The following is a 19,165-nucleotide window of genomic DNA, read 5'->3' as shown; positions in this document are numbered from 1 at the left end:
TTTTATTCTGAAACACAATTTTAATTTCAGATAATATTCTAGTGGCATGGGACACTTTTTTATTAAAAAATGTAGGAACATTATAAACTCTTATTTGTTTTTGGGTTTTCTTGGCTTTGCTCAAAGACCTTTCACAAACAGGTGCAGGTAAAGCTGCATCTCAGAAGTCCAGCACTGGCCTGGTGTCCACAGGGTCCTGGGCTCCAGCCTCTGCAAACACACACAGGCACCTAAGTCAATTGCTATACTTCAAAATGAATTGAAAATAGTATTTGAGGTCTTTAGAGGCTAATTCATTAGCTGAGATAACATCAAAGACATGTAGTGCACATGGCATCCTTTATTCAATTCACATAAAAATCATGCAGTGTTAAGGTAAGACAATACATGTAAAATGTTCAGTGCACATTAGATAAGTTATTAGCATACAGACTCATTTTACAGCCTATACGGTATAACAAACATGTTTAAAACAATGTAATTTTAAAGGCTAAACTAAACGTTGTGCTTAGCTCTTACATATCATATTCCCATTCCCATTTGTTACTTTACACACACACACACACACACACACACACACACACACAAACCAAAACAAAACAAAACAGAAAAACAAAAACTGCCCTACACATCTGATAATCTACTAGCCAGTAGGAACTTCTTTTTCCTCCCGATGGAGAAAAAGCAAAAGGGCTCCCATGCTTACAGTTCCCACAGTTTAACAGTAACATGCAAACAAGAACTTTATCACATAAAAGGCTTTCTGTGACACAATGGATCAAACACCTAAATACCTAACAGGCTTCTACCTGGAAAACGAAGCTGGGATGTTCAAGTTCCTCCCAGCCCAACTGATCCGTGCTTGCCTTCCAATACATAATGATTTCTAACTACACACACACACACACACACACACACACACACACACACAAGCATGCACGCACGCACGCATGCTCTCAAAGATGAGCAGATAAAAACTACCTGAAAAAGTGTTTTCATACAAACAAAATGTTCTTTCATGCTAGCAAAAGCATTCTCTCCCTCTCTCTTTCTCTCTCTCTCTCTCTCACACACACACACACACACACACACACACACACACACACACACACACACACGCACGCACGCACACACACGACAGAACACAATTAAACAAGCTGTAAACAACTACGTAAAACCTAAGAAAAAGTCAGTGAATACTCCAAGGTCAGAGTGCCATTTCTCCAGCATGGCCTTGCATAAAACTTAGGCCATCACTAAACATAAATAAAAAAGGACATACAAAATCATTTCTACTCTAGGAATAGCTTTAAAAAATGGTATAGACAATACCGAAAGTTCTAAGAAACTTTCTAAGTTAACTAAAGACAGTTAACAGGCCACCATATCTAACAGTTAAATAAGATATGAGAAAACAACAGACAGCCAATTCAGATACATATAACATTCATTTACAACAAAATAATAAACAATACAGAGACAGATGAAACCCTCCCCCCTAACCTCTCTGGTAAGAAAGATCATCAATGAAAAGCCCAAAGTTTCTTCAAGACGAAGTACCCTGGAGACAGGGTACCCATTCTCTGACTTGACACTTTCCTGAAGATTATCAGTTCGGGATTGTATAGAACCGTCATGAAGTGACTACAGTAACATGAAAAGCATCCACAACCTTTTCAGGACGAGCCACAAGGATCCTGGTTGACTCAGCTTTTGGTTGCTTTGGACGGGCTGGCGTTGGAAAGGCTGCTCTGTATCTTCCTTTTCGCTGACTGATTCACACTCTTACTCCTCTTTTCAGACACAAAGGAGGTGGACCAGGGAGACTGAAGGTGACTGTGAAGGCTCTGCATCTCTGAAGACATCTTAAATAAAGAGGACCCAAACCTCTGATCTTCAAACAGTCCATGGGAACCGCTTAACAGAACACCCTGGGAAAACTCTGTCTGAAACAGACAGCCCTGGGGTTTGATTTCACTGGCTCCTGAGTTAGAAGCGGGATGGAGAGAAAAATCTTCACTCATCTCCTGGTCAGATGGAGAGAGGAGGAAAAAGGAAGCGGGTTTCCACTCACTTCCGCTTTCTAACTGATCAGTAGTGAGAGCATTTTTGGACAGATTCAGTTTAGTTCCTTCTTCCAACTTGTCAGGTTCCTCAAGAAACTCACTGCCTCGAGGGGACTTTGAGGACCCCTCTAACTCCCCTGATTTAAAACCGTTACTACAAGGGCTCTTGCTGTTGTCTGATTCCGACATCATGGAATCCAGCTCGGAGATTTTGTCAAGATAAGCAGCATCCATGGACGCTTCGCTGGATGTTCTTGTCCGGTTCATTTCAAGAGAGCGAATGCAATTTAGTCTCTTGGACAAGCATGATCCTGACCTCTCACTCAATTTTGAAGGTATTTCACCAACAGAGTTTGCTATAGTGTTCCCCTCGTTACTCTCAAACTCCAGGCTTTGGGCATAGCTTGTGGAGCAACAATCCCAAAACCCTGTCTTTGTAGAAGCAAAATGGTCTGACTTCTTTTCATTTTCACTTCGACTTATATCATCCTCTGAATTGTTATTACAGGCATTGGAAGAATCAGAAAAATCATCAAACACCAGTTTTCTGAGGTGGTTTGCATGCTTTTTGGAACTCCCTGCTTTGATGACGGAGCTCTCCCTGCTTTCCGGAGTGTTGAGCTGAAGGCAGCTCAGGGACAAAGGAGTGCAAGGAGCCGGGAGGTCATAGAGCTCTTCCTCTTTGTAGGGTGCACAGTCACTTGGCTTGCTGCCCCACTCTCCTTCCAAGTAAGCATCCATTGGTGTCTCTCGCATACCCAGCAGCATCTCTGTGGGCTTGGGGTATCTGTCTTTGTTCTTGGGGCAGTTTGGTTCAGTCTTGCTGGTGCTCTCCTGTCTGCCACTAGGTGCTGTTAGGTGAGAAGCTGAAGTAGAGGTGGCTGAGCCAGCCTGCAGCCTGGCACTGTCACCCTGGCTCTTTGATGCCACAACCTCATCACTGCCTTTGGGTCCCTTGCCATCCGCAGAGGGCGCCCTCTGGCAAAGGGCGTCCATCTCTTCCTTTGACTCATCTGAATGTTTCAGTTGTGCTACTTGAGATTCTAGTTCCTCTATATATTTATCACTTCGTTCTAGAGCTTTCTTGAGGCGATTGGTTTCACGTTCGTACTGTTCTACTTTGGACTGAAGAGCAGCAACTGTAAACCTTCCAAACCTGAAAAGAATAGACGGATGGTTAATGCTATAGCTCAGGCTGTTTGCTTTGTAAAACTTAAACGCAAACTGTCCCAGCCCATGTATCAGTGACAGTTCCAATCATGTAACAGTGACATTTCAAAACACTGAAAAGGACAAAAGCAGTGCTAGTATAGTGTCTTAAAAAGTAATAGCACTTACATAATGTGAATATTAAGCACATAACAGAAAAAATCTAATAAGACATTTTAGTGGTAAAGTCAGACTAATATTTGAGGCAAAGGCAGAAATCTGCTGATGACTTCCTTTCCAAGAGCTAGCTATCAATCCAGCTCACATATGCATGAAGAGTTATCCCCTAAAACAATGGCAAAGATTTATGATAACATTTGAACAGTGGTCCACATCTTGAAATATTTACATTCAATCATTTTCCTATCGTACAGCAGTGTTTTACAATACATTTCTTATACAATGTCACCTTGTCAAACATAAAATGTCAATTTGAAATTCAGAAATCCTAGACGTCTCAGGAGGGGAGGTTTTAAATACTTATTTGGGCCCTTTCAATTACAGTCACTGTTGATATGAAGCTTTTTCTTGGCCTTTCTCAACACTAGGCTTTAATTCATTTCAGTTCTCCTTATTTTCGTCATTTTACAACTGTGTAGGACATCAATCTCATTTCTTCCAACTTTGAAATACGAAGTCAGTGCTTCTGGTTCCAGTATACTACACATAAAAATATTTTTATACTTTCTGAAAGGGAATATTTGGGAGTAACTAGAAAGAACATCAAAAATTCACTCTTTGCCTGGTACTATCTATTTTCCATCATTCTGTCAAGAATGGGTACTGGGTTCAATTGGGAAAACAATTTCAGCAGCAAGCACAGGCTGGAGTACATCTGGGGCTGGAGACACAGACTGAAGAAGATTATTTCAGCTCAAAAACACATTAAATGCCTAAGTTAATCTATCTGATGGGGGGGAGAACTCTTACAGGAGACCATGAAAAAGTCCTTAACTCCTTAAACTTCTTCAGAGCTGTAGACAGCTTCCCAATGACTTCCAGGGAGTCTGTTTGCAGGAAGGCATTTGAGACAGTATCTTCTAAAAAATGCTGTCTTTTTCTTCCCTTTCTTCCTAGTTACAAAAGTAAGTGCAACTAAGGGAATGCATCCACATTATATCCTATGAAAGAGCACAAGGAACCAAGAGAAATTGTACCTTGTAGTCAATTACATGTTCTAGACAGCCATCCAATGCCTGTCACCTCCTAAACCCCTGGCCCAATTTCTCTCCAGCATAGTGCTGACAAGATCTCTGCTCTCTTGCCATTGACAGAGAAAAAGCAAGAGCAAAGGTAAATATAGAATCATCACATCTCAGGATAGAAAGGGCTTTAAAAGACCCGATTGCTGAATATTGATCTGCTCACTGCAATTAACTCAACTCCCAGAGCACACTGCCTTCAACTTCTAAAATGCAAGACAAAAGCAAGAGACACAATAAAAACAAAAACTAAAGGAGCAAACCTTCGTCTAAGGACAAAGTTTGCTACTATGAGCGTCTGGTTAAGCAATGACAGAAGTTTTTCTTTGTTAAGAAATATTTTGGCTTCTAAATATAGTCCATAAATATTTTGGCTTCTAAATATAGTCCATGGCAGAGCTGCAGAGCTGCAAGAGAACGCTAGAAAGGTGGCCAGAGACTTTGGAGTGCATTCTGCAAACATGTTTGTGAGTTCCTGCTTGAAACTATTCTGCTACAATCAGCCTGCATGTTTTTAAATGGAAAAACTATGTAGCATGTTTTTTTAATGCAAAGAGCAAAAGTGACAGCCTCACATTTACTCAGAGATTCATTTTTAAGTTCAGACTTTATAACACAGATATCTTCATGTAAAAAAGAGCAAATGATTTAAAATCAAATAATGCTACTAGATAGTTCATCAGATGCCACTAAAGGATGTCAGTGGTGACTAGTGGCAAGGAATGCTTCCTGTGTGGGTGTGGGTGTGTGTGGTATAGACATGTATGTGGGCATGTGCAGAGGTCAAAGAACACTGGATGTCCTCTCCCTTTCTGCCTTACAGGCTGAGATAGGAGCTCTCGCTGAACCTAGAGCATGCCATATTCTGGTTAGACTAGCCCACAAGCTCCAGCGGTCCTCCTGTGCCTGCTTCCAACAGCAGTGGTACGTGCCCAAGCAAAGCTTGTTATGTGTGTTGGGAATCCACACTCAGATTCCCATGCTTGCCCAGGAGAGGTCTTACCCACTGAGCCATCTCCCCAGCCCCCCTCAATTATGTGTTTTAAAGAAGTATAAAGGTTCTGAGATGAAGTAGGTGATATTCCTACTCATATCTTCTTGTATTCTATTTTGGAGAGAAAAGCTGAAGTGCCAAGGGAACTAACAGACATCAGCATCTGAATATATATTAAGAAGGACAGGCATGTGAATGTAGGAGAACTGGCCCCACCCCCTGGTCATTGCTGCAAGGGGGAACTAGCCAGGGCAGTGCTGGAGAGCTCATCCTAGTGGTGAAGACAGAATGGTAGGTGATCAACTCTGCAACTTCCCACACCCAGAACCAGGGTTATGTGTGTGTTGATGTCCAGGAAGAGTCCCTGAGAGGGCCCAGCTCTGATGGTAGAACAAAGACCAGGGGCCTTGAACCAGACCAAGGATTATTTGCGGTGAATGCCTACATGTAAAGACATATGAATAAAGGGGTTTAATGCCTGACTTATTATGTCAGACTGTAGCTTAATGACAGGATTTCCCATGTCTCCCCCCCTTTCCTATTAAATTTGTTTTAGTTTCTGAAGGGTTTCATGGGCAAGGGGAGGATGCAAAGGGATGGGAGATGGGTGGGATCAGGATGCATGATTTGAAAGACACAAAGAATAAGTAAAAAGAAAGTTAAAAAAAAAAATAGGAGTCACGAGAAGCTCTCCACTCCCCCAAAAAAGAACTGGCAAAACACAACTCATTGAAAAAGGTTGGTTATTTTCTAAAAGGTCAATGACTTCAGAACTCCAAAGTTCCATTTTAACACTTCACAAACATAATACTGAGTGATGGAAATTGTTCTACTCATGCTAATGGGCAAACTGACAGAAATGCATAGTCAAAGCCATGGGAACATTTGTCTTCTGGCCTCTCTATTACAGTCGAGGAGCTGGGGGATAGGAGGCCTCTAGGTCTACGTTCACTACTAGACTCTTAGAATAAATTCCCTGTTAAACATCTCATATAAGCATCCGTCTCCTACTTTAAGCTACATAAGTTCATTAAGGCAGAGCCAACACTACAGGATGAGCAAGCTAAATCCACTGTCTTTATGTGTAAACAGTATGACACTCATCATATTATTACACTAGATACATTTCATACATGTGATTTCCTTTCTTATTTACAACAAGGGAGGCAATGGAATGGCGTTTAGCCTTTTTATTGCAGGCGTAAGACAGCACAGCCTTTTAATTATAGGCTTAACATTCTTACAGCCTCATCCAGAGACCTTTCCTTCTCACCCGAGTAAAAGACAGAACAAAAGATGAATTTCTGACACAGGGGTCAGGAACGTTTTTTGATTCCAAGACACTTTTATTAAATTTGGCAAAAGATACGCTATCACAAAGAAATAACTAAGCAGACACATATAATGGAATACTACCACAAAACAAGACAATGAACACAAGGGCTTATTTATCTTTTGGTTTTAATACTCTTTTATTCCTACTAATTCCAGATATTTCCAGAGTGCACAACATTAAGTGAAGCAACACCAAGGCAAACCAGAGGGATTTCTAAGTCTCATTTAACATCACTTCCCTTTCCTGAACAAATTTCAAAATGGTGCATTTCTATAAACCTTCCATTAGAGACCAAAAAGCTTTGATTTTCAAAGTAGCAGTGGTGGCCAAAGGCTTCATTATGCCAGAGAAACACTGTGGACAGCTTGGGAACTGATACTGCAAATGCATTTTGACAGAATCCAGAGATGCTTACAGGAGTTCTGAGTCTGCCAATGTTAACTGAAGTGTATGTTCTGGGTGAGAGAAAAGGATACAGAAGCAAAAGCCTGTTCCCATCCCAACTAGAATACAGACAAATGAAAGTCTTATTAATTAGACTTCTTTTTAAAATTATTTATTGAGAATTTCCTATGTGAGTATTTACATCATTCTTCCCCTCCAGTCCCTCCCATGGACCCGATTCTTCAAATCCATGGCCTCTTAGCCTTTAATCACCAGTTATCCGTGCACAAATGTGTAAGTACAACCTCCTGCAATCATTCAGTGTTCCTGAGTGTTTAGGGCTGACCTCTCTGGATTAGCTAATCGACAGGGGCTTGTTCTCCCTCTCCAGGCAGCCTTCAACTGCTTATAGTTCTTATATTTCTAGAGACCAAGTCCTGTGAGGATTCCTCCTTCCATGTGGGCATTTCAATCAGTGCTGTCCATTTTTTTTTAAAGTCTTGTTTAGGCAACCATATTGTTGAGATCTTCAGGGTGTGTTTTCGTGTTCCATATGGAAGACACTATCTCACAGCATACATGATACTACAGTAAGAACACTTCTAATAACAGAGTTCATAAGACCCCTTTTTCTCCACAGCTTTTTATAAAGGAGGAACAAACTGTGTTCTGAAGAGGCCAAAAGGAAACAAATGAGACAAGAACATTTATTAGAACCTAGTATCTGAAGAATGAACTACAATTCAGTATCTATGTAATTATAGTTGTGGAACTCATGATTTCTCATTTTCAAGCCCAATTAAAGACAAAATACAATAAGCATGGGGGATTTGCAATTTCAGAAAGGCATTCTTCCTCAAAGCTTTCTCTTTTATCATTTTCTTACTTTGTGTGTGCATCATCATGTGTGAATGTATGTAGCCCTGTGTGCATGCATGTACATGTGCTCCCACCACAGCACAAGCGTGGGCGTCAGTTCTCCCCTTCCATGTGGGTTCCAGTACCTCAGACTAAGGTTGTAATGCTTGGCCACAGATGTCTTTATCTGCTGAGCCACCCCTGAGCATGGCATTCATGAAAAACCTTGCAAATGTATAGCAGAATCAGTCATGAGGCTGTGCCCACAACAGGCACCACCTTGCTTGCCGGAGCAGACAGAATCTCTGACTTCCTGTGTTTTCCTTACCTGCTAACTGAGGCAGCAGAAAAAAGACAAAGCACTCTGAGTCTGGACTGGATTTTGTGCCCTGGCTTATCTGACACATTTCAGTGCTGTTAACTACCAAGTCAGGTATCAAATTCTATTTCAAAATGTTCCCTTTAAAATCCATGAGACTGTGGAAAGGGGGGACAAATAACAGAGAGCCCAAGTCCGTGCCCAACTAACTGCCAACACCTGGAGAAGAGCACACAGCTTGTCCTGCCAGTGGACAGAGGACTCGATGACCCTCACTTTAAAAAGTCCTTTATAACCGACAACAGCATGTCCGCTCTTCTGCAGGCTCTACTGTGCTGTTAAATGTCTTTGTAGAGCTCTGAGATGCCTTTTTTGGGGGGGGGGATTCGAGGCAGGGTTTCTTTGTGGCTTTGGAGGTTGTCCTGGAACTAGCTCTTGTAGACCAGGCTGGTGTCGACTCAAGAGATCGGCCTGCCTCTGCCTCCCGAGTGCTGGGATTAAAGGTGTGCACCACCACCACCTGGCTCTGAGATGCCTTTTTAACTCCGGTAAAACTGCTGTCTCACCGTTTAGTTTTAACAATAAGCACACGCGGAATCCTAAATTTCTATGATCTGGAATCTTGGCCTAACAAGGTGCCCTTCCCCTTGGTCGTCTTTGGAGTTGAACCATCTACCAGGTTTATGTTGAGGCACTGAGCTCAAACCACGAAGGCAAAGCAAAGAGAAAGGTGTCTTCAGGTCAAAACTACACGAGAACCTGTTCCCAAGCATGCCTCCTTAGGGCAACTTGCAGAGACTTTAAAGACTTGGTGTGTTAAGAACTTTTCCTTGTACCTTCATTTTCAAATCTGTTTAGAGATAAGTATTTCCTACCTTATCTGGCAGGAGGGTTCCACAGGTGAAGGTACTTGCCGCAACACCTGATGATGACGTGAGTTCAAGCTTAGAAACTCACGTGGTGAAAGGAGAGTTGTTGTAAAACACGCAGCACACGGTATGCAAGCGCCAAGCCCTCATACCATACATACACCCTCACAAAAAACCAACAAGCACACATGGGAAAGGAAGAAGAGACAAGATATCAAACTACCCTGGGCAGAAGGGAGGCTCTGAAGCAGCAGCTACGCCTCTGTAGATAGTTACTTCTCTCTTTAGGTTGTGACCATGCATGCGTCCATTGCAGTCTTTAATGTTTTTTGCTATTGTTTTCCCAATTTTAATACTCCCTCTACCATTCCAGCATGCACTACATTGCTGGCAGTGCATCATGGCTGTTTATCACTAGAGATCATTATGCTAGCATTGAACCCTGTTCTTAAGTAGCATGTAAATTGTTGATGGATTTCCCCATTAAGATTTCTGTGAGGCTGAGTGCTATCTTACACCATATAAACAGGACAAATACATAATGTTTTACTTTTTTAACATTTTGAAATCTGTGTCTTAAGGTTTCTATTGCTGTGAAGAGACCCCATGACCCTGGCAAATCTTATAAAGGAAAACATTTAACTGGGGGCTGGCTTATCTTCAGGTTTTGTCCATTGTCTTCCTGTGGTGTTTAGGCAGGTGTGGTGCTGGAGAAGGAGCTGAGAGTTCTGCAGCAGAAGCAACTGTTCCTTAAAGTCTGTCTCCACAGTGACACGTTTCCTTCAACAAGGCCACACCTAATAGTGTCATTCCTTATGGGCCAAGTATTCAAACACATGAGTCTATGGGGCCACACCTATTCAGACCACCACAATCAGCCCATAGAGAGAGGACACTAAAACCACCACAATTAGCCTCCCTTCCTCCCCACGAAATGCCACATCTGACATTCCAGAGAAGCAAACAGAAGACAGAACTGCTCAACAAAAATGAAGGCGCAGCATAGTACTGAGCAGAATTGATGCAAGAAGTAAATCAGAATCCAGTGAGAACATGGTTAAGAAGGAAACAGCTGACTGTTAGGATGCCACAAGGCTTGTCTGTTCAAGAGACCCCAGACATGCCAGAAGAGCTTAGTAGAAGGAAACTCATCACAGAAATGAGGACAGTTACGGAGGTGAAGGAGATGAAGACACCTAAAGGAAATGGTAGGTGGGGAGAAAAACAAATGTTCACATTAGAGCCTGTGGATGCCACCACCTAGAACCGAGAGAATAGGATGGTGGAAGTTTATGTAGACATGAAGTGTGATAACTTATCAACGGATCAAAAAGAGGTTAGCTCACTGTCTACTTTTCTTCCCACTGCTGCAATAAACACGACCAAAAGCAACATGGAAAGGATTTATTTGGCTTATACTGCATAGCAGTTCATGAAATAATTAGAAAAGTTGTCTAAGTTATCATTGGGGGAAATATACAATTATCCCTATGGATTTTAATTTTTTCCCAAAACATTACATCTTACTATCAGCATAAATGTATATGGACAAGAAAATGGTTAAACTAATATGTAGTATACCAATATTTATTTAGCATAATTTGGAACACTTGAGGGAAGTCAGGGCAGGAAGGGAAGCAGGACAAAGGAGGAACACTACTTAAGGGATTGTCCACCCTGGTCTGTTTAGTCTGCTTTCTTATATAATGGAGGGCAACTACCCGAGGGTAGCACTACCCACAGTGGGCTGGGCCCGCCCATAGCAATCATTAACCAAAGGCAAATCTCGTAGAGGTATTTTCTCAGTGATTTCTCACCTTTCCAGATGACCCCAGTTTGCGTCAAGTTAACAAAAACTAACCAGTACACTCACAGAAATGAAGAGAACGCAAGGATCATTCAAAACCATCTATAGGATTTGTGTTTTCAACAAAGAAATAATACTTTAACGTCTCAAAGTGTCAAGTGTCCCAAATTGTGTTGCATAAATTACTAGTATAAATATTAATTTTACCATTTTCATGTCCATATACATTTATGCTGATAGTAAGACATAATTTTTTGACAAAACTAAAGTCTGTAAGACAAAAGTGAGTTAATTTTCCCAGTGATTGTTAATACAACTTGCACACTTACTTTATGAACTACTATGTAAAAGACTACCTAAAGGAAACTAGTCGACATCACTGTCAAAACTTTGTATTTAGCAAGCACATTTACTCTAATAAAGAATGACCCAGGCACTGAAGAGATGACTCAGAAGCTATGAGCACTTGCTGCTCTGGAAGAGGACTAGAGTTTGGTTTCCAACACTCACATTCGGAGGCTCACAAACACCTGTAACTCTAGTCTCAGAAGATCCCTCTCTCTTCTGGCCACTGAAGGTACTGCATGCAATGCGGTGCACGAACATACATGCAAGCAACATCATAGTCATAAAATAACTTTATTACTTTAAAAAGAAAAGAATTCCTTTAATATCAGCACCTTTAATACCAACACTTGGAAGGCAGAGGCAGGTGGGTCTCTGTGAGTCTGAGGTCAGCTTGATCCACAGAGCAAGTTCCAGAACAGCCAGGGCTACACAGAGAACAGGGAAACCCTGTCTCCAAAAACCAAAACCAAAGGAAGAGAGGAGAGAGGAGAGGGAGGAGAGGGAGGAGAGAGGAGAGGGAGGAGAGAGAGACAGGAAGGATTCCCCTACCCGCTCCATTCTTTCAGATGCTGCTGTTATAGGCATGCTGGCAAAAGTATTTTGTTGTTGTATTTTTCTTTCCTTTTCTTCATTATATTCTACCTCAGTATATGCAATTTATCAATTAGGAAATTTCCTGACTAGAATTTGGTTGATTGGACATAATGTAAGTTAGTAGCCTGCACAATGAACCTATCAAGAAGCCGAGTCTGATAGGAATGGGAAGCAGGGAAAAGATTAGTGAGGGTCGCCTTGTATGAGGACACAGATGGTGCGAAATGGAGGGGGGGGAGATAAAGAGCAGAGCTGAGGAAACTCCAAATTATATCCGGTGGTGGGAAAGAAGACTCAAATGCCTCAGGACTCCTCCCTTACCTTCCTATGCTTTGACTGCACATTTTCTGTGTCTAGTTCATCACTGTTTATGTTTTGGCAGGATGCAGTAGAAATATTCTATTTATATACTCCCTTGGACTTAGAAACTGAGCATCTCATACATGACAGGGAAATTCTATACCACTGAGCCATGTTCCCAGCTGGCCACATGTTGCTGAGTCATTCCTGAAAAAAAGCTCCCTCAAAACCCTTTTTCTTTTTAAAATTAGGCACTTACTTACATAAACTTCTAGAGAATTTCCAAACAAAAATTACTGTCTATAACAATCTCACTCACATCATACTTGTGTAAAAATGTCATATAGTGAGGTATACTGAGCGGACACAAACACACCTTCTAAAAACCCAAGGCAAACGGTTTCTGTGCCTTGACCCACTATTTGAAGAACAGAATACAGAAGAGGAAAGCACACTTTTGTCTCGGCCTCACCCAGAGCAGTAAGAACAAGTATCTACTGAACACAATGACTACTCTCCACACTGACGGTGACACTCGGGGCACATCAAGGTTTACTGACAGGGGAATGAGACGAGAGCACTGGAAAATTCCTCAGCCTTTACTTTCCCAAAGAAATGTTTCAAAAACAAGGTAGAAGCTGGGCATGGTGGCTCTGCCTGTAACACCAGCTACACAGAAGGATTCCAGGTTTGAGGCCATCTGGGAGACACAGGGAGTGCCTCAAAACAAATCAAGGCCAAATCTATTTGGCAACCTTTCAAGTAGAGAACAGGGTTTAAAAACAACAGCCGCAGTATCATTTTAAAGAAAGTTCCTTAGTGTTTCTTAAGTTAACCCTGCACTTATGGTTAAGGAGTACACTGCCGGAACCTGACATTCTCAATAGAAATGGCCTGTGTGTTGGGCCACACTAATCCCTTTGGAGGCAAGTCTCTAATAAAGTAAGAGCTCACACAAGGTCACTTAAGGTCACAAAGGGAAATATAGACTGTGGTTTTTGCTAGCTTTTTTCCTTTCACTGGCAAGGACTTGGTCTCTGCTCCTCTGCTTGGAAACTGACTACTACTAGTAACTACTGAATTACCTTTCTCACCCCTCACCCCTGAGCAAGCACTATTGTCTCTATGCTATCAGTGAGACAGATTCATGCTAATGTGAGATAAATCTCATTTTTGGGGAAAAAATTAGTAAAGGATTGCCCTTGAAGTTTGCATGATATTAATGGTAATCCTAATCATTCATGGGAAAAACACCATTTTATATCTTTTTACATTTATAGAGTAAAACCAGGCATATCTCCAAAGCACAGTAATCTTAACAAACTCTCAGTAGTGGAAAATACTACTGATAGACATAAGCCATTTTGAAAACTCCCCAGACAAGGATTTGTACATGTATTTTTTTTTTTACTTTAGCTAAATTCTTTCCTTCTTTCTCTGTCCCTTCTCTCTCTGCATGAGGAACAGTCAAAATCAAATAAAGAGCTGTGATCTAGCTGCCCTGTAATTATTACTCAGATGAGTTGCTGAGGACTAGTGTGTGCTCAGGGGCTATGAGGGAGGACTACAAGGTAAGTAGAAGCCATCATCCCTGTTCCTGTTTTCAAACATTCATTCATAACCTCCCTGACAACCACACTGCTTGGTGCATGCACTGCAAGCAACTACAATATCATATCAAGACAATAAAGTCAAGACAATGGAAAACTGCAGAAACTGTCTATCACCAATTAGCTGTCTATCCAGAGAAGGGCCCCTCAGGCACCCAGCCCAAGGGCTGCAGCACAAGCTGCTGTCACAGTCTGGCCCCAGGGGACCATCATGCTTCCCTTGACAGTCTACACATTCTCCTTCTGGGAACACCAAAGGGCAGAACAGAATCAGTCTGGGGTCAAATACCATGAATCACTGTGTTTGTGAGAGCAGAGTCTGGAGAAGAAAAGATGCTGGCAGAGGTCAAGAGGGAAGGGCAGCCCGAGCCAGCCAGCTCGGCAGTGGGTCAGGCAGCAGAGTGGACGGGCATGGGGGGTCCTTCAAGAGGAGCAGACTCAAGAATTAGAACCAAGCCACAGCCTAGAGCCAGCACAGAGAGAGATAATCCAGTTTACAGACACTCAAACAACAGACTCAGACTGGAGAAACAAAGTCATCTCTAACACACCTCCTGTTTCCCTTTCAAACTTCCAATTTCTGCCATACTTTAGAGACCCTTCTAAAAATCTGTTCATTTGAGAAAATGCTAATCTCTGATGTCCTGCTATCTTAAAACTGTCACATCCTATAAGTACAGAAAGAAATTTCTGGTTAGTTTACTCCAAGTGGTAGTCTAGGAGAGTGAAAGGACAACTTCCTTCTGTCAGTCCCAGAGAAAGACGTTGTTACACATGCAATATACAGACACGCATTTATATAGTGTAAAGAGATACACATACATGCATTTAGAAATAAATCTAAGTGCCCCTGGGCTGGCAGAACAGGTTATCATGACAGTCACCATGCTGATCTGTATCGGTATGTCTACTACTGTAACAAGTATCAGAACAATCAGAAGAACAAGAAGAAGGCATCCCTCTGCCTAGGGAAATTGTGGGAACTACCTGCCTAGCCAGACAGCAACACTGGCTGGGCTGGATTTCAAAGAGTGGGTGGCCATTAACTTGTAATAATAACAAAGACGACTGGACACGTCTAGGGAAAGTGAAGGAGTGTGCAAGTACAGCAGGACAAAAAGAAATGTGAGCCCAGGGAGATCTCCCAGGACCACAGCAGACAACACAAGAACGCTTACAGGTCAAGCACTCAAACCCTTGTAGGCTGAGCTAGAAATTTGAGCCTCACTATGAAAGTGACTGGGAGCCACCAAATGTCATCAACCAGAAGGGCAAGAAGATCAGGCTTATGCTCTAGTTTTCAGGCAACAAGAAAGTAGAAAGGAGAAACTCAAGGAAAAAGAAGCAAACAGTGAGGTTGAACAAGAAATTATGTCTATCTAGGCTACTGGGAATGAGATGACAGCTTACAAATGTAGGTCCGAGAAGTATGCTCTAAAGAGTACCTAACAGCCAGGTGTGGAACAGGAGAAGAAATAGTAAAACTCTTTTTCTATTCAGCAACTTGATGAGTAGTGAAGTCTCTAAGAAGGACACAACCAAACCAAGAGTATAAAGTTTTCTGCACACGACGGAGTACAGGGGATATAATTGTGTACACACAGACAAAGAAACAACCCTCTTCTTCATTCTCTGTTACATGTTGTGGTGGTCTGAATGCGAGTGGCAATGTTCTGACAAAGACTCTAGCTACATTTTGCCTATACCCTGAAACTCTGAGTGAGGCTGAGTCTAATTTATTTGTCAGAGAAAGTTTCTGGACAATACAGAATTCAAGCTGTAAAATGTCTCAGTGTAGATGTTAATGAGATTCGTATCATTAAACTGAAATAACTGAAAGTGTTAGCCTTCCCATTGAAAGTCCCAGGGAAAACTGCAAAAGCATTTGGAACTCATCTGAAATAGAAAGCTGAAGGGGCCCCCCTGCCAGAACAAGGCCACCCAGTAAAATGCTTCCCCAGGTATAGCCATTCAGGTGGAGAGTGTTCCATGTGCAAAGGCGCCATACTACTTTTCAGGTATAGCCATTCAGGTGGAGAGTGTTCCATGTGCAAAGGCGCCATACTACTTTTCAGGTATAGCCATTCAGGTGGAGAGTGTTCCATGTGCAAAGGCGCCATACTACTTTTCAGGTATAGCCATTCAGGTGGAGAGTGTTCCATGTGCAAAGGCGCCATACTACTTTTCAGGTATAGCCATTCAGGTGGAGAGTGTTCCATGTGCAAAGGCGCCATACTACTTTTCAGGTATAGCCATTCAGGTGGAGAGTGTTCCATGTGCAAGGCGCCATACTACTTTTCAGCGGGCAACAGCTTGCTGTTGCTCATATGGTACTGTTTTATAGACATGCAAGGCTTGCACCCACACTTCACAAAAAACACCCATACGGCTGCATTCTCTATGAGAATCCCTTGACTGAACATGCTGTGTCAAGCTTTGAGGTTAAATGCGATGGAAACACCCAGATTTTAGAGACGCCAGAAAAACGGTGGAATGAGTATGAAGGAAAGTTTTCATGGAGCTGGGCTATGACAGGCCACATACCCTACAAACGGCAGGGCTGTGCGGTCACAGAAACCTATGGAGCATCCCAAAGGCTGATGTTGTAAGTACCTGGTCGTCTCTGTGGCATTACTGTGAAGACTACAGAGCCTGGCAGGTGCCTAGGAGGTGGAGCCTGGCTGCTCAAAGAAGGTTACTAGATGAAGCCTCCCTGGTTCCAGTCTGGCTCTCTGCTTCCTGGTCCATGCTGTGTGAATAAGAACAGCCTCCTAATCCCACTGACATGGACAGAGCCTCTCAAGCGGCCCTCTGACTGGGGGGCTGAAATTTCAGGACCTGTAAAGCAAAACAAGTCTTTCTTATCCTAAGTCGTTCCTATCAAGTACTTTTGGTCACAGTCATGGGAAGGTAACTAATACAAGTACTTAGAAAGAGAGAAAGGGGGGAGAAAGCACAAACACAGGAAGACCTATGTGACAGACTGGGGAACTTGCAAATGCTTCACATCACTAAGGAGTTCCAACCCCAGGAAGAACAAATGCAACCATACCTACTGACACAGCTTTGGAACAGAATTTGGAATAAAGGAAATCTGAAAATATGAAAGATTCAGTATTAAACTCTTTTCCTAAACCATCCTGAGTGAGGTAACCCAGTCACAAAAAAACCAACATGGTATGTACTCACTCATATATGGATTTTAGACATGGCGCAAAGGATTACCAGCCTACAATCCACACCATCAGAGAAGCTAGGAAGCAAGAAGGACTATGAGAGAGACATACATGGTCCCCGAGAGAAGTGGAAAGGGACAAGATCTCCTGAGCAAACTGGGAGGATGGGGGAGGGGAGAGGGAGTTAGGAGAAAGAGAAGGGAGAGAAGAGGACATTAGGGAGCAGGAAGATTGAGTCAGGGGAAGAATAGGGAGAGCAAGAAAAGTGATACCATAATAGAGGGAGCCATTATAGGTTTAAGGAGAAATCTGGCACCAGGGAATGTCCAGAGAGGAGCCATTATAGGTTTAAGGAGAAATCTGGCACCAGGGAATGTCCAGAGATCTACAAGGATGATCCCAACTAAGAATCTAAGCAATAGTGGAGAGCCTACCTCAAATGTCCCTTTCCGATAATGAGATTGATGACTACCTTATATGCCATCCTAGAGTCTGCATCCAGTAGCAGACATCCACAGCTAAGCCCGAACCGAACTCCTAGAATCCGGTTGAGAAGTGGGAGGAATGATGAGCAAAGGGGTCAAGACCAGGCTGGAGAAACCCACAGAAACAGCTGACCTGAACAAGGGGAGCTCATGGACCCCAGACTAAAAGCTGGGAAATCAGTATGGGACCAACCCAGAAGGTGGGTGTCAGTTAGGAGGCCTGGACAGTCTATGAGTCTCTGGTAGTGGATCAGTATTTATCCCTAGTTTACAAACGGACTTTGGGAGCCCATTCCACACAGAGGGATACTCTCTCAGCCTAGACACATGGGAAAGGGCCTAGGCTCTTCTCGAAATGATGTCACAAACTGTGAAGATCCCTCATGGAAGGTCTCTCCCTCTCTGGGGAGCAGAGAGGGGATGGGACAAGGGACCAGTGGGTGGCAGGGGAGATGGGAGGGAGAGGGAACTTGGATTGACATGTAAAACAAGATTGTTTCTAATATAAGTTTTAAAAAAAACCTCTTCTCCTTTGGCTTGTGCCTGTTCTATATTATATGGGGCTGTGGTGCTCTTGATATTTCTCATTATATACTTAGACTAAGAACAAGACTTTGAGCCAGATGGTGGTGGCACACACCTTCAACCCTGTCACTCAGAATACAGAGACAGATAGGTCACTTAATTTGAGGCCAGTGTGGTCTACATAGTGAGTTCCAAGATAACCAGGGCTATCCAGAGAAACCCTGTCTGGAAAATCAAAACAACCCCCCCTCCAAGAAAACAAAACCAAATAAATAAGTCTTTGAACTTGGAGAGGCAGACTGTAAATGTGGGGAAGTCTTGCTAGCCAGGAAGTAAGGTGACAGTGACTATAATATAGTGGTGTAAAATTACACAGTCGTCCTGTGATGATTCTGAGAAAGAAGTCACTATTTTTTGAGCACTAATGTGATGCATGTCTACACCTGGAGAAAGGGATGGGCGCTGTAATGACATTTGGTGAAAGGGCCAATGGAGGACTTTAGTTCTCCAACAGCGACAGAAAAAGAGCCCAAGGATGCTCTTTCTCCTCCTTTCCATATGAAGACACAACAAAAAGACAGCTGTCTGAGTCAGAAAGTGGACTCTTATCTAAGCCTGAGCTCACCAGCACATCGGTGCTGGACTTCCCAGCCTCCAGAACTGTAAGAAATAAATGTTTATGATTTGTAAACAATTTAATATATTGGTATTTTGCTATAACAGTCCAAAAAGTCCAAGATAAACATTTTCTTAAATAGCCATGATACTTAATAGTCTCAGGGCTGTGTGCTTCTTTCATTTACTCAACCAACTTGCATTAAAACCAGGACACCAGTTAAAATTCTGTAAAATGTAGTAGATATAATATTGAATATACTCTAAATTTCATTCAAACAGAAGAAAGTCATGAAACCATTATACAAAATACAAATTCAGTTTTTGTTTTTTTTTTAATTTTTTGGGGGGGTTTTTCAAGACAGGGTTTTCTTAGTAACAGTACTAGCCATCCTGGAATTCACTATGTAGACCAGGCTGACCTCCAACTCACAGAGATCTGCCTGCCTCTGCCTCCCGAGTGCTGGG

The 19,165-nt window shown here is 42.4% G+C and overlaps 1 protein-coding gene across 3 annotated transcripts in view; it reads right to left on the bottom strand.

The window, feature by feature from the left end:
• Obi1 (ORC ubiquitin ligase 1) overlaps positions 1-19,165 on the bottom strand; it is a 47,973-nt gene continuing 28,808 nt past the window's right edge. For 2 of the 3 annotated variants that reach the window (XM_005070326.4, XM_040749699.1), the window contains exon 6: positions 321-3,222. In XM_005070326.4, coding sequence (XP_005070383.1) covers positions 1,707-3,222 — 1,516 coding nt within the window. In that variant the 3' untranslated portion in view covers positions 321-1,706. Of the gene's footprint in view, positions 211-320; positions 3,223-19,165 lie in introns of those variants that run through there. The other variant, XM_040749748.1, reaches the window with a different exon arrangement.

The sequence above is a fragment of the Mesocricetus auratus genome, unplaced genomic scaffold (genome assembly GCF_017639785.1).
Source record: "Mesocricetus auratus isolate SY011 unplaced genomic scaffold, BCM_Maur_2.0 Super-Scaffold_2245, whole genome shotgun sequence".
Taxonomy (NCBI): Eukaryota; Metazoa; Chordata; class Mammalia; order Rodentia; family Cricetidae; genus Mesocricetus; species Mesocricetus auratus.
Note: the sequence above shows the minus strand (reverse complement) of the source record. Positions and strands in the feature narration are given on the sequence as shown.